General features: G+C 33.6%; 1 protein-coding gene across 1 annotated transcript; it reads left to right on the top strand.

The window, feature by feature from the left end:
- The first annotated feature begins 2,549 nt into the window (after positions 1-2,549).
- On the top strand, positions 2,550-4,745 carry LOC108997639 (NEP1-interacting protein 2). The gene is made up of 6 exons (XM_018973996.2): positions 2,550-2,814; positions 3,047-3,216; positions 3,647-3,825; positions 3,946-4,029; positions 4,129-4,296; positions 4,398-4,745. Exons 2-6 carry the CDS (start codon positions 3,063-3,065, stop codon positions 4,518-4,520), a joined length of 708 nt encoding a protein of 235 aa, XP_018829541.1. The 5' UTR covers positions 2,550-2,814; positions 3,047-3,062; the 3' UTR covers positions 4,521-4,745.
- Positions 4,746-12,909: the final 8,164 nt, after the last annotated feature.

Raw genomic sequence — 12,909 nt, 5'->3', positions numbered from 1 at the left:
GTTTTTTAATATAGAAATTACGATTATTTGAAATTTTAAAAATTATGATCATATCTTTAAAGGATTACGACTATATCCTTGAAATTACAATTATTTGAAATTAAAAAAGTCTAGTAACAGTTTTTTTTTTTAAATTTGAATTGCATTCTATATTATTTGGAAAAATACATTTGAGGAAAAATATCAAAATATTTTTTTAGCTTATTTGAGATTAAAAATATTTTAATATGTAACACCCAAACAACTTAATTTTTTTATTAAAAAGTTTTTAAAACTATTTAAGTATTTTTTAATACTCATACCGCACTTTTTAAGACTCTCTCTCTCTCTTTTTTCTGGCTTAAGGAATATTTTTATAAAAAAGGTCCTTTTGTTTTTACTGTAATAATAGTATAAATTCTAGTTTGAGAGTAAAATATATAAGGTTTTATTACAAATATGTCCAAGGTCATTATGTATAAATTTTTTTCGTATAAATAACATTATTTCATCCACATGAATCATCACTTCAGCATCAAAATCATTTTCTGATATGTTAAAATGTTTGATTTTTCAATTACTAAATAGATTTTATCTACTAAAAATTAGAAAGAAAGAAAAAAAAAAAACCCTTATCAAGAACTCAACATTTAATGAAAAAAGAAAAGGCTTCAAACTCTCTCTGTTTGTTTCTTTAATGCTCCCATGATCCATCAATAAAATTATGCATGATGTTAATCTGGATGGTCTTTTTTAGCCCTTTTTCTGTTTGTTTTTTTAATGATATTTTCCGTGGCTGCTCACTTTTGTATTCAAAGGGAAGATATATACCTAACTTTGAGGGGCTTTTAGTAGGTAATTGATTAAGAAATGTCAGTTTTTTACTTACTTTTTTTTTGGTAACATTGTATACAAAGCCATTTAGGATCGGTTTGAACGTTAAATTGAGATGAGTTGAATTCTTTATAAATAATAATGAGTTGAGATAATATAGTAAATTTTATGAGACCATCTAAGATAGATTTAAATATATTTAGATGTTAAGATGAATTTAGATGTATTTTTAGAAAGTTAAAAAAAGTTGTAGATCTTGTGTGTAAAGAGGTGTTGAGTTAAAAAATATTGTAAATCTCACGTGTAAAGTGATTTTGAGTTGAGATGAGTTTAGTGATTTGATAATTGAATATTTAAATGTTAGATTCAGTTTAAAATTAAATTCAACAGAATTTATCTCAGTTCAGTCAAAGTTCAAATGAGAGCTTAATCTCATTAGGAAGGCACTGACTATAACTCGAGACTCAGGATGCATGATAGCACGAAATCGCTATTTGTTCTAAAAACTTAAATGGGTATATATATAATATATATATATATATATATAATCATTCGTTTTTTCTTTTATTTTTCTTTATATTTTCTATAGTTCGGACTCTTCGATAAGAAAGAAGTTGTTGATGATTGGCCTTAAAGCTCTGAGTTATTCAACGAGGAAGAAGTTGTTGAGAGAAACTTGAAGCTGAATAATTTCCAGCAGTCAACAAATGCATGTGCTTGAGGTGAAACGTTTTTGTCGATGGCATAGTTATCTCTGCACTGAAAGATAAATGGTCATAGTTTTTTCTTTGTTTTTAAGCAAAAATGGTCATTACTTATACTCTTCTCTCTAATCTATATGCTTAATCAACCCATTTCACAATCAATCAATATATATATGATAGCTTTATTTCATTAAAAGTTTTAAGTTTTTTTTTAGGTTGAACACATTGAGCTTGAACTACTCTAACTAATTATATATGATCTAACCAATGTCGTACAATTAAAAAAAATAAAAAATAATATTTACAATCTTAAGACGTGTAAGTCTCGGATATTTTTTTAAAAAATAATATTTAGAACCCACGTGAAAAAAAAAAATCTTTAATTGTGGACTCATTTTTTTTTTTTTTTTAAATAGAGTGAAACATTATTTTAAAAAGATAATCAAGCTTTGAGAAATATTTCTAAAAGTTAAAAAAAAATGGTAGTTATTAACGGTAAATGACCAATTACCAATTGAATTTTGACACTCAACCTGCCTATTTTTGTACTTTCATTTTTTTTTTTTATGGGGGGAAGTTTAATATTGAGAGTTGGAAGTGGTGGGGGAAAGGAGGAGTAATGCAGTCGATCTACCAAATTTCAAAGCAATGGAGTTGGATGGAATCAGTGTCGCTTAGACCCCACCTAACTAATACGAGATATTTCTCTACAGTCAATTAATCTGATGCTCAGAAACGTTAAAAATAATTATAATTATTATTTAATTAAGATTAAACACAAAAAAGGACAAAGTTTTGGTATTAAATTTAGAGAAATACTCTAATTATAAAGAAATTAAATAATAAATTAATATAATTTGATGTGTTTTATCAAATTATAAAAATATTTTTATTATAAAATAAATTAAATAAAATTATGTTAATTTATAAAATTATTTTTATGTAATTAATTTATAGATAACTCTTAAATTTACTGGTGGCATTATTATCTCCCCCTACCTTGACTCTTTTTTATTTTTTTCTTCTCTCTTCCCCTCTGGCATTTGTGATAATCAGTGACAGGAAGACTCTGCTGGCCAAAAATTTGCTGTGATAATCTGCTGACCAATAAGACTGTCTCACTGCAGATCACGTCGAATCTTCGAAACAAGTTTCTTATCCCATTCCCAATCCCTCGTCTTTGACAATGAAAACTTAGAATTGTTACAGTCTCTGGTCAGCCTACGTTTCCTTCGATGCAGAGAAAGGGAAAATAGGAGTTTTGGTGGAAAACAGTTAGGAAGAGAGAGAGAGGGGGGTAAGTAAAAGAGAGTTGCATGAAGGAAAATAATAATAAAGCTTTAAATGCGAGTTGGTTGATGAGGTTTCTTTCCTTCGATGTAGCTCTTTTTTCTCTTAGGGACTAAGCATACCCATCTCTTTCTATTTATTATCATGTTTATGTATCAGCCATTTTGAACTAGGCAGCAGGCCTTTTGGAGATCGCGAAGACCCCAGCTATATAAAGCTTCGATTTTTTTTTTTTGTAGAATCCCCACCCCGAATATGGATTTTATTGCACACCCATCTGTTCTTGCTTCCTCTTCATCGTCTCTCCTTTTGAATTTCTTTGAAAGGGTTAGAGATACTTTCCATTTCGCGGTGTCTGCTGTTCTTGGGAGCATCTTATCTGCGATCTTGACCTTCTTCTTTGCATTAGGTTGGTTTCTCTCTCTCTCTCTTCCTTCTCGATCTCTTTCTTTTTTCCTTGAACATCATGTTTTACACGGATTACAACCTCCGAATTGGCATTAGATTCTTGATCCAGTTTTGTTTTCTGATGTGGTTCTTGCAAGAGATTGGATTTTTGGTTCCTTGGTTTTGGTATTCCTATTACCGCGAAAAAATTTTCCTTTCCAGTTTGTTTCTTCATATTTTGGGTTTCAATGATTGAACTTCATACACTAAAGCTCAGAATTTATTAAGGAAAAAATGACTTTTAAGGGGAAAGATGATATAGGAATTACGTAATAGTTTTTGTTGCATTCTGATTATGATTGAATACAACAAATTTAGCGTATTGTCATATACGATGGCTGATTCCTCTACCCAAGATTGATACTAAAGGAAATGGTACTATGTGTTGGCAGTGGGCACCTTGTTAGGAGCTATGACTGGAGCTTTGATAGGCCAAGAGACCGAAAGCGGTTTTGTTAGAGGGGCTGCCGTTGGAGCAATATCTGGAGCTGTTTTCTCCATTGAAGTCTTTGAATCTTCTCTTGTTCTTTGGCAATCAGATGAATCCGGTGTTGGATGTCTCCTCTACTTGGTGAGCATTTTAGCCTACATCCTCAATGTGCTGTGATATATTTGTATGGTTTCCAAGCTACATTTGGTTGCAAAATTTGACCCCAATCACCTGATTTATGATTCCCTTTGAATTGTACAGATTGATGTTATTGCAAGCCTTCTGAGTGGCAGACTAGTTCGCGAGCGGATTGGTCCGGCCATGTTAAGTGCTGTACAGAGTCAGGTAATAATGCAATGCAAATGGTGATTAATTCCTTAACAGATCAGCCAGAAATGCAGAGACCATTCTCATTTTGGTTACAATTTCATTGAGCTTTATCAGATGGGTGCTGTTGAAGCAAGCTTTGATGAGATCCCAAACATCTTCGACATCGGTGGAGCCAAGGGTTTGCCGGGAGATTCAGTTGAAAAAATCCCAAAGATCATAATCTCAAAGAACAACAATGTAGATGCTTCTGGAGAGGAAGTCTCTTGTTCAGTGTGCCTTCAGGTTCAGCCATGATTTTTATTCTTTCCAGCTAACCTTTTACTGTCATAAAACTCGTGAATTATGTGTTCGCTAATCCTAGCTATGAATTCCTCCATATTCAGGAATTTCAGCTTGGAGAGACAGTTAGATGCTTGCCTCATTGCCATCATATGTTTCACCTACCTTGCATAGATAAGTGGCTCCTCAGGCATGGTTCTTGCCCATTATGCAGAAGGGATCTGTGACCAATTCTCAATGTAAATTACAAGTGAAGTAAATTTTCTTTTATTGTTTATATAGTAATTAACTTTTAGGACTTTTCTGTTTTGTTTCACTTGAATACTTCGGGGCATCATTACTTTGGTAGTTGGAGATTCATACCGCCATATGAGTTGGGTCATTGTAGTACTAGAGATCATGTATAAAAAAAAAAAAATTTTGAGTTACGGCAGTTTTAACTGCTTTGGATCATGTGCAGCAATCTCCTCTCTTGCTTTCCCTCTTTTCTGTTGTTGAAGGGCAAACACCAAGCTATAAATGGTTGCGGCCCAAAGAGGCTCTTAAAAACAGTGCATTAATGTGGAAATGGCTGTAATTAATCTAGAACTACTACTCAAATCCTCTAGCCAATGCTAATTTTCACTTGCTGTAGTACTGCTATTGTGGATAACTCTCAGTTTTTATAACAGTCAGCAAAGCATGAACATTTCAGGAACTATTTAGTGGCATTTTGATCTGTTAGCGTGGCAGAGCTTTGCTATTCATCATCTTCACACACCATACTTTATTTTATTTTATTCTTCTTAAACTTATTAAATTATTCTACTCATTATCCATATACCACATATTTGATAAGAGAAAAAATAAAAAAATAAAAAAAAAGTATGGTGTGTAGTGTGTGAAGATGATGAGTAGCTATAATATTTTCAAAAGGTTTTGATATACTATATATCAGTTACTATTCACCTCCATACCTTATATCGGCTGTTTTTTTTCATAGAATGTGAGATATAGAATAGTGAGTAGTGATTAAAAGTAAGAATTATTCTTATAAAAAATAGTGCAATAAAAACCATTGAGCTAGACAACATTCAACAATCCTCACCGCCCAAAATGCATGTACATGGAGATGAGGCTTGTTGGCTAATTAAGTTTCTGAACAGCATTGTGGCCATGCAGAGCTGGCTCTTCATAAATCTACTTGTCTCTCATTGATGGGACTATACGTATAAGGCCATTGATGGATTCTTCAAATATTAATGTAAATGGATGATGATAGGCCTCGATTGAGCGGGTCCACAACTTATAATATATGTTTCCCAACACAGCATGGGATATCATATGTTTCGGCCTTTGGGACATTGCTCTTGTTTCTCAGTTTCTGTGAAACTCACATTAGAACGTAACAAAGGAAAATACAAGCAGCAATGGGAAATGAGGTTCAAGAACGTGCCTTGTACGGCAGTTTGTTTCAGTAAATTCAGCTATTTTCTGAGAAAAAAAAAAAGGAAAAAAAAAAAAAAGAGAGAAATTGGATAAAACCAAAACACAAACGCATATATAAATTTAAAATATTTTACATATAAGCCTCACACTCATGCACACAATTTAAAAATATGTGAATTTATTTTTTTACCCTCATATTTCAGGAAATATAAAATATAAAATATGAGGATAAATAAGTAAAATCACATATTTTTTAAGTAGTATGTAGAGTGTGAAATTTCTGTATTGCACAATTCTATAAATTTTATTTGAAATTTTTCTCGAATGCATCCATGATCGGTGTGCGGAGTCACATTTAGGCATCGAAGGTGTGCTCCGCCAAGTGACCATGGAAGAAATTGATTCGCAACTAGAATTCGAAGGTCACATTAATACCTTAGCTGTAAATAAAAATAAAAACTCCATAACTCTCATGTCCTAAAAGGAGAGCTAAAGGGAACCTTGAGCTAGTAAAATACCCTAAAACTTAACAAGGCCTTTATATATAGAGGTTGAGACTCTTAACTAGGTGCTAAAATTATAGTACTATTATACGTAGAGGCTTTTAAAATTATTGAGCTAAAGGGACAATAATCAATATTATCAAGTAGTTTAGTATTAGCCGTGGATATTAAGGTCTCGTTTGTTTTTATAGATAATATAAAATTAAGTAAAATAAATTGTGATAAAAGTTAAAAATTAAATAAAATATTATTAGAATATATTTTTTTAATATTATTTTTATTTTGAGATTTAAAAAAATTGAATTATTTATTTTCTTCTGTATGAAAATTTAAAAAAATTGTAATGACCAGATAAGATGAGAATGGTTGTGAAAATAAACTATACAATTTTCAAAAAAGTACTTAAATATACTTTATATTGATATTTATGTAACCCTTTTAAAATTCATATTTTCTTAGTAAAAATACAGTTTTTTTTTAATATAATAAAAAAATTTGCATTCATAATACCAAATTACAAATGAATTGTATCAACTTAGACGGAATGAGGAATACAATGAGGGGATAGACTCATCCACGCTCCACGTCAGACACATGCCAAGCCCACCAGAAACTTTGACAAGTGTCCTTCAGTTCACATGTTCGTGAACAAGGAAATAACTACTAGTTGGGCCCCGTGTCACAAACTTTGTCAATGCTGTCATTAGCTCGCCACCTACCACAAAGTACTCGTGACCGTTGCTGTAAATATTCTTTTATTATTTATATTTAATTTACTCTTTCATTCTCTTTGATTTGCATCATCTAAGCAAATTCTTTTTATTATTTATTATTTAAAATACATCTATTTCATTTTCTTCTAAAACATATTTTGGAATCCAGATTTTTATCCAATTTTTTCATATTTTGATTTGATTTTTAATTTTTATTTGGCTCATATATTTTTATTTCTTGTGTATAAGACTGAATTATATTACATTGTAAATAAAAATATTTTGCAAATATAAAAAATATATATGGATTTTGTAAATTTATTAGTAGAAATGAAATATTTAAAAAGATAAAAAATATTATTTAAATAATATGAAAAAAATATATGAGCAGATATATCATATATTGTAAAAATCAGTATGTAAAATTAAAAAAAAAATTTATAATATATTTTAAAAGATAAGATAAATGATCAATTATGAATGCTCGTAGAAAATAATTCTTATTTATTCTCACTTGATGAGGTTTGTAGGAGAATGGATAAAGATTACTTATCATGATTGATTTTCAAAATTCTCTTTTTCTTTTTAAGATTATAAGGCCAAAATTTTAACTTTTTAAACATATATCAAGTTTTTATAAGAGGTGGGGCTGTATTTTGAAGCTTATGAGAAACCTATATACGTATATTTGTAACACCAATCCAAACTCGTAGAAACCCTAGATTTCTTTTTCTTTTTCTTTGTTTTATTTTTCCCTCCTTCCTGCATATCACCATACATGCATCATCGTAAGCCCCACGCGTGATATCAAAGACCAATCCCTCACCCCATGTTCACCACCCCAGCACCATGTGGACTCTCCCTCCCATGTCCAAAACTCCACCCAGCCACAACCGTCAGTCCCCATCTCACGGAACCACCTCCCTGTGAACCAACATGGTGACCCAAGTTGTTGCATAGTGAGACCATCACAAACTCAATGTAAACCATCATCATCGAGGCCCTGTGCTAAGCAAGGAAAACAGAGCAAAGTTTCCCCCATAAACCGAGAGCCACTCCCCTCCGCCTGTAGTAGCGTTTATGTGACTTAGATGACTAGAACACCAAACCGATAGACGTTAAAGCTGTTGTGCACCATAGCACCTTCATCAGCCACTGTGATCCTCCCTCCTATTCTCAATCTCTTCGAGTGCCACCCCATGGTGTCAGCTTGAAAGCCAAATCGGCAAGAAACCACTTACGACCAAGCAGTCAAGCCCAACACACGCGGACTGCACCACCGTATCATGTAATCAAGCATAGTTGCACCACTGCTTCACTCCGACAGCCACCCTAGAAGCCAAAGCTCCTTCACGTGGCTTTCACCCCTCCCTTCAACCACCAAGGTTGCACCACATGGCAACCCTTGTATTGTAAAACCATATCCACTTCCACACCGCAAACCACCACCACCGAAAGATAGCCCACTGCAAAACTCCTCCACACGAGCCATCCTGCTTGTTCTTCCCTAGCCAATGACAACAACCCTCAGCTATCCAACACAACCTCGGATGCACTACTACCAAACCTGTCCAGCAAGCAAATCGAGCACTTCCTCCTTCGTAGTACAACCCATTTCCACCATGAGCCACCATCCCCATCTCATCGAAAAGCCACAGCGAGAACACCCATATTTTTACTCACCGAAAACAGAGAATATTTTTACAACCAACCACCACCTGTAAGCTATTGCCCCACCAGTTGCCGCAGCCACAAACGACACCACTGATAGTAGAAGACGCCGAAGGACAAGCCTCCACCGTCGGACGCTGCCCTGGATGACGCCACCACCCCAGTCCGTAACGTCCCATCGTGCATGGTGCTTATCCCTCTCACCGTGTTCTCTGTTCTCTCTCTCTCTCTCTCTCTCTCTCAAAAGTCCCACCACCGTTGAACCTAGTCGCGCCTTCGTCGAGATCCACCCAAACACCAACCACACTCAACCTCAATGTAAGGATCCTTACACCTCTCTGCTCAATGAAGTTTGGTTTACAAAATAGAGATATTTTCTGTCTCTCGTAAAAGGAGGAGTTTTGAACTTATAATTACGGTTATGCCCTTATTATTACTATCGGGTTTGGGTTCTTTGGTTTATGTACTAGAGTTTATGTTTTAAGTGCGCTCAGTTTTATTTCAAAATAGTCTAGAAACTTTATTTTTTTAGTAAATATTTAAGTGTTTATTGATGGATTTGGAAAATGATGGTATTTTAGGGTTATGAGAATTTTTGACTTTTAAGGTATTAAGATAGGTTAATTTAGCATTTTAGGCTTAAATATTGAAATACGTGGTTGATTGAAAATTTACAGAAGTTACATGACTATTTGTTACAGGTGATTGATTTTTCGTTTAGCTCTATTGTGAAGAAATTTTGAGAACTTAAAAAGCCCAAGTAAGCAGAGTTCATATACTAGTTTTGCATGAAAGAAATGAAATGAAGTTGATTTTAAAAATATGCACGTTTGTTTTTTAAAAGAAATCTGAAAAAACAACCTCAGATGTTTGTTATGCATATGCATAAATTCTATATAAGAGAAAATATTTTTTGTTATTACTGGTGTAGACATGAACTAATTTTGTGCATTCTATTTTTTGAATTATGCAAAAAGAGCGAATATGAGATCCAAAAAGTTTTGCTTTTTTTAAATGAAGAAGTTTTGTTTATGTTATTATTGAATATGTGAAATGATCTGAAACTGTTCAGTACTTGGTTTTGACATGATGTGGTATCTGAAAACTTTGGCATGAGATTTTGAATTCTGATTCTATATCTGAATATGATCTGGTTCCGATGATGTTATGTTATGTTTCTGTTAAGGCCTTAACACATGTATAATGGTGGTTTATAACCCTACCACGGGATGAAACATGGTTTACGGCCTAGCCTCGGGTATAATGGTGGTTTATAACCCTACCACGAGAGTGAAACATGGTATACTGCCTAACCATGGGTATAATGGTGATTTATAACCTTATCACAGGGGTTAAACATGGTTTTTGTCTCGATGCGATGCTCCTATATGATATAAAGATGATGTCTCAGTTTCTAATATGCCAAAGGATTTTTTAATAAGAAAGTTTTCTGAAAGTTTCGCTCTGATATTTTGATAACAAGTTTTTGATTTTGCATTTTGAAAGTAAAAGTTTTATTCTACATTCCGAAGCTAAAGATACTTTGTTCTCAATTTTAAATTTTGTAAATGCTCATGTTTACATACTAGTATATATTCTCTACTAACTGAGTTGTTGATAACTCATCCCTTATCTCTACAATATTTTTTAGATATTTTGATGGCTCGGCTGAGGATCAAGATTTTGAGGCATTGGGTAAGATGATTTAAGTATAATGGATTAAGCATAAAAAACGTTTATGAGTATTGGAAATTTTTATTAAGAAATTTTATTGTATTATGATGACTTGGCATTTTAAAAAATTAGTTATATTGAAAAAATTAGTTTGAATCGGAATTTCTATATGATATTGAGAATTTGGAGTCTATAATTATATTGTTGAAATGTGAGTTGAAGTGATAGGAAGTAACTCTCCGACCCCATGCAAGACCAGGGCGTTACAGTTGGTATCAAAACTAGGTTAGAGATTCTGCATACTATAATAAGAAATTTGATGCAATTTGAGGTTTGAGGTTCTGCAAACTTTATGAATTGAGTTTTCTAAAATCGGAGGTTTAGAGATTCTGCATACATTAAAAATGATTTTGATGAGATTTAAGGTTTTAGAATATTGTAGGCTCCAAGTTATGATTTTGATGATATTTAAGGATTTAGCATTTGCAGACTCATGGAAGGTGGCCTAAGAAATCTAAGACTTTTGAATTTTGTAGATTTTAAGAAATGTTTTGTTATGAGATTTGAGGTTTTAGATTCTGAAGGCTTATTATGTAGACTACATTTTTTTTTTTTTTTTAAGATTTAAGGTTTAAAATTTAAGTTATAGGTTGTCAAGTTGAAAGTTATAGGTGAGTTTATTTTTGGTTGGGGATTGTTTCATATCTTCTAATGCTCGTTGCTTATTTTAGACGGGAAGTGAGGACTTTCAATTACACAAGGACATTTGGATAAGCCTTTGGTTTGAGGATACCATCACTACAAGCTGATTATTCGTATATATGCAAGTATTTGGAGAGGTTGGGCAAACCTTTTGAACTTCCGTCACCGAGAATGCTTGGGGCTATTTTTTGACAAAAAGGTTGGAACTTTATTTATGAGTATTTTTTTAGAACCAACCTTGAAACCAGCTAAGGTATTAATGTGAGCTTCCGAATTCTAGTTGCGAATCAATTTCTTCCATGGTCACTTGGTGGAGCACACCTTTGGTGCCTAAATGTGACTTCACACCGATCATGGATGCATACGAGAAAATTTTCAAATTTTATTGCTTCATCTTAGGCTTCCAACCACTCCATTATGACTACTCAACCTTATCCACCCCATGAACTCAACTTAGTGCTTAGGTTCCTGAGTTCTTGGATCACTTTGGAGTAAAACTATGGTAAGGATGTTGTGGGTAGATTTCTTTTTTTTAGGTCACTCCTTTAGCGTCAAGTTTATTCCATTGATACGGTGATTTCTCTTATGAAAGTTGGTACATTTTGGATGCATGGGTGATAGTAAGTGGTCATCAACCATAAGTGGGTACTTAATGGCTATCGATTGTAGCTGAGAATGGAAGAGGGTATCTAAAAGTATAAATGGGTGTGCATGGATTGGGTAGACAAGAAATCTATTTGTTATCAAAGTGTGGTAAAAGTTATCTTGGTAGATGCTGAAATGGATAAGACTCTTTGTTGATGTATTTATGAGTCCTAGCTTTGGAAAAAATTTGTGAAGTTATCAGAGTGCGCAACGGAAGCATGGTTTTTGGTAATACGATAGTTTGAGAGTAAGATTAGTAAGGATTGAGAAATTTGTTGCGACTTGAGATCATGTAGATTTTAAATCTCATGGCTATAGATTTCAAGTTTGAGGATTTATAAGAATGAGAGATTTTTAGGGATCTTGAACTAAGTTGGATTTCTTAGTGGATTGAATGTGAGATTAAGGATCTTAGACTTTGGAGAGTTTTAATTTACTATTCATATGAGGTTAATAGTTTTATGTACTATTTCAGATGAAGTTAGGTTAAGAAGTTGGGTGAAAACTTTTAGTAGGCATTTAATCGAGCTCGTTGTGGAAGTTTACACTTTGAAGTGGATTGGACACTTAAGTGTATGATAATTGATAGAATGTGCACAAACGTATATGACTAGGGGGAATTATTATTAGGCTTGAAATTCCATTGTTGAGGTTTAGATTTTAGGCTTGAGATGGATCCCGAGGTGTATGAAGATCGACACTAGGTGCATGATTGAGTACGCCAAGAGGATTAGGAGATTTTTAAGGTACTGGGCAAAATATTGAAAAAAAAAAAGGTTCGACAAGATTGATCGAGGATTAAAATAAGCATGCATTGGATGTGATGGTTAAATATGTTGGCTTCGCTTGAGGTACTAGCAATTTTCAAGGACGAAATTTTTATAAGGAAGGGAGAATGTAACACCAAGCTCAAGCCGTAGAAACCCTAGATTTTTTTTTCTTTGTTTTATTTTTCCCTCCTCCCATGTATCACTATACATGCATCACCATAAGCCCCACGCGTGATATCAAAGACCAACCCCTCACCCCACATTCACCACCCCAGTAGCATGAGGACTCTCTCTCCCACGTCAAAAACTCCACCCAGCACAACTGCCAGCCCCCATCTCATGGAACCACTTCCCTGTGAACCAACATGGCGACCCAAGTTGCTGTACAGTGAGACCATCACAAACTCAACGTAAACCATCATCACCGAGGACCTGTGCTAAGTAAGGAAAACAAAGCACAGTTTCTCCCGAAAATCGAGAGCCACTCCCTAATGCCTACAATAGCGTTTA

Source organism: Juglans regia, chromosome 11 (assembly GCF_001411555.2).
Source record: "Juglans regia cultivar Chandler chromosome 11, Walnut 2.0, whole genome shotgun sequence".
Taxonomy (NCBI): domain Eukaryota; kingdom Viridiplantae; phylum Streptophyta; class Magnoliopsida; order Fagales; family Juglandaceae; genus Juglans; species Juglans regia.
The sequence above is the reverse complement of the archived record's forward strand: the minus strand, read 5'-3'. Positions and strand labels throughout refer to the sequence as shown.

Coding starts and splice junctions, on each gene's coding strand:
- LOC108997639 (XM_018973996.2), top strand. CDS start 3,063: ATGGATTTTATTGCACACCCATCTGTTCTTGCTTCCTCTTCATCGTCT. Junction 3,826..3,945: donor TTGGATGTCTCCTCTACTTG/GTGAGCATTTTA, acceptor TGAATTGTACAG/ATTGATGTTATTGCAAGCCT. Junction 4,297..4,397: donor CTTGTTCAGTGTGCCTTCAG/GTTCAGCCATGA, acceptor CTCCATATTCAG/GAATTTCAGCTTGGAGAGAC.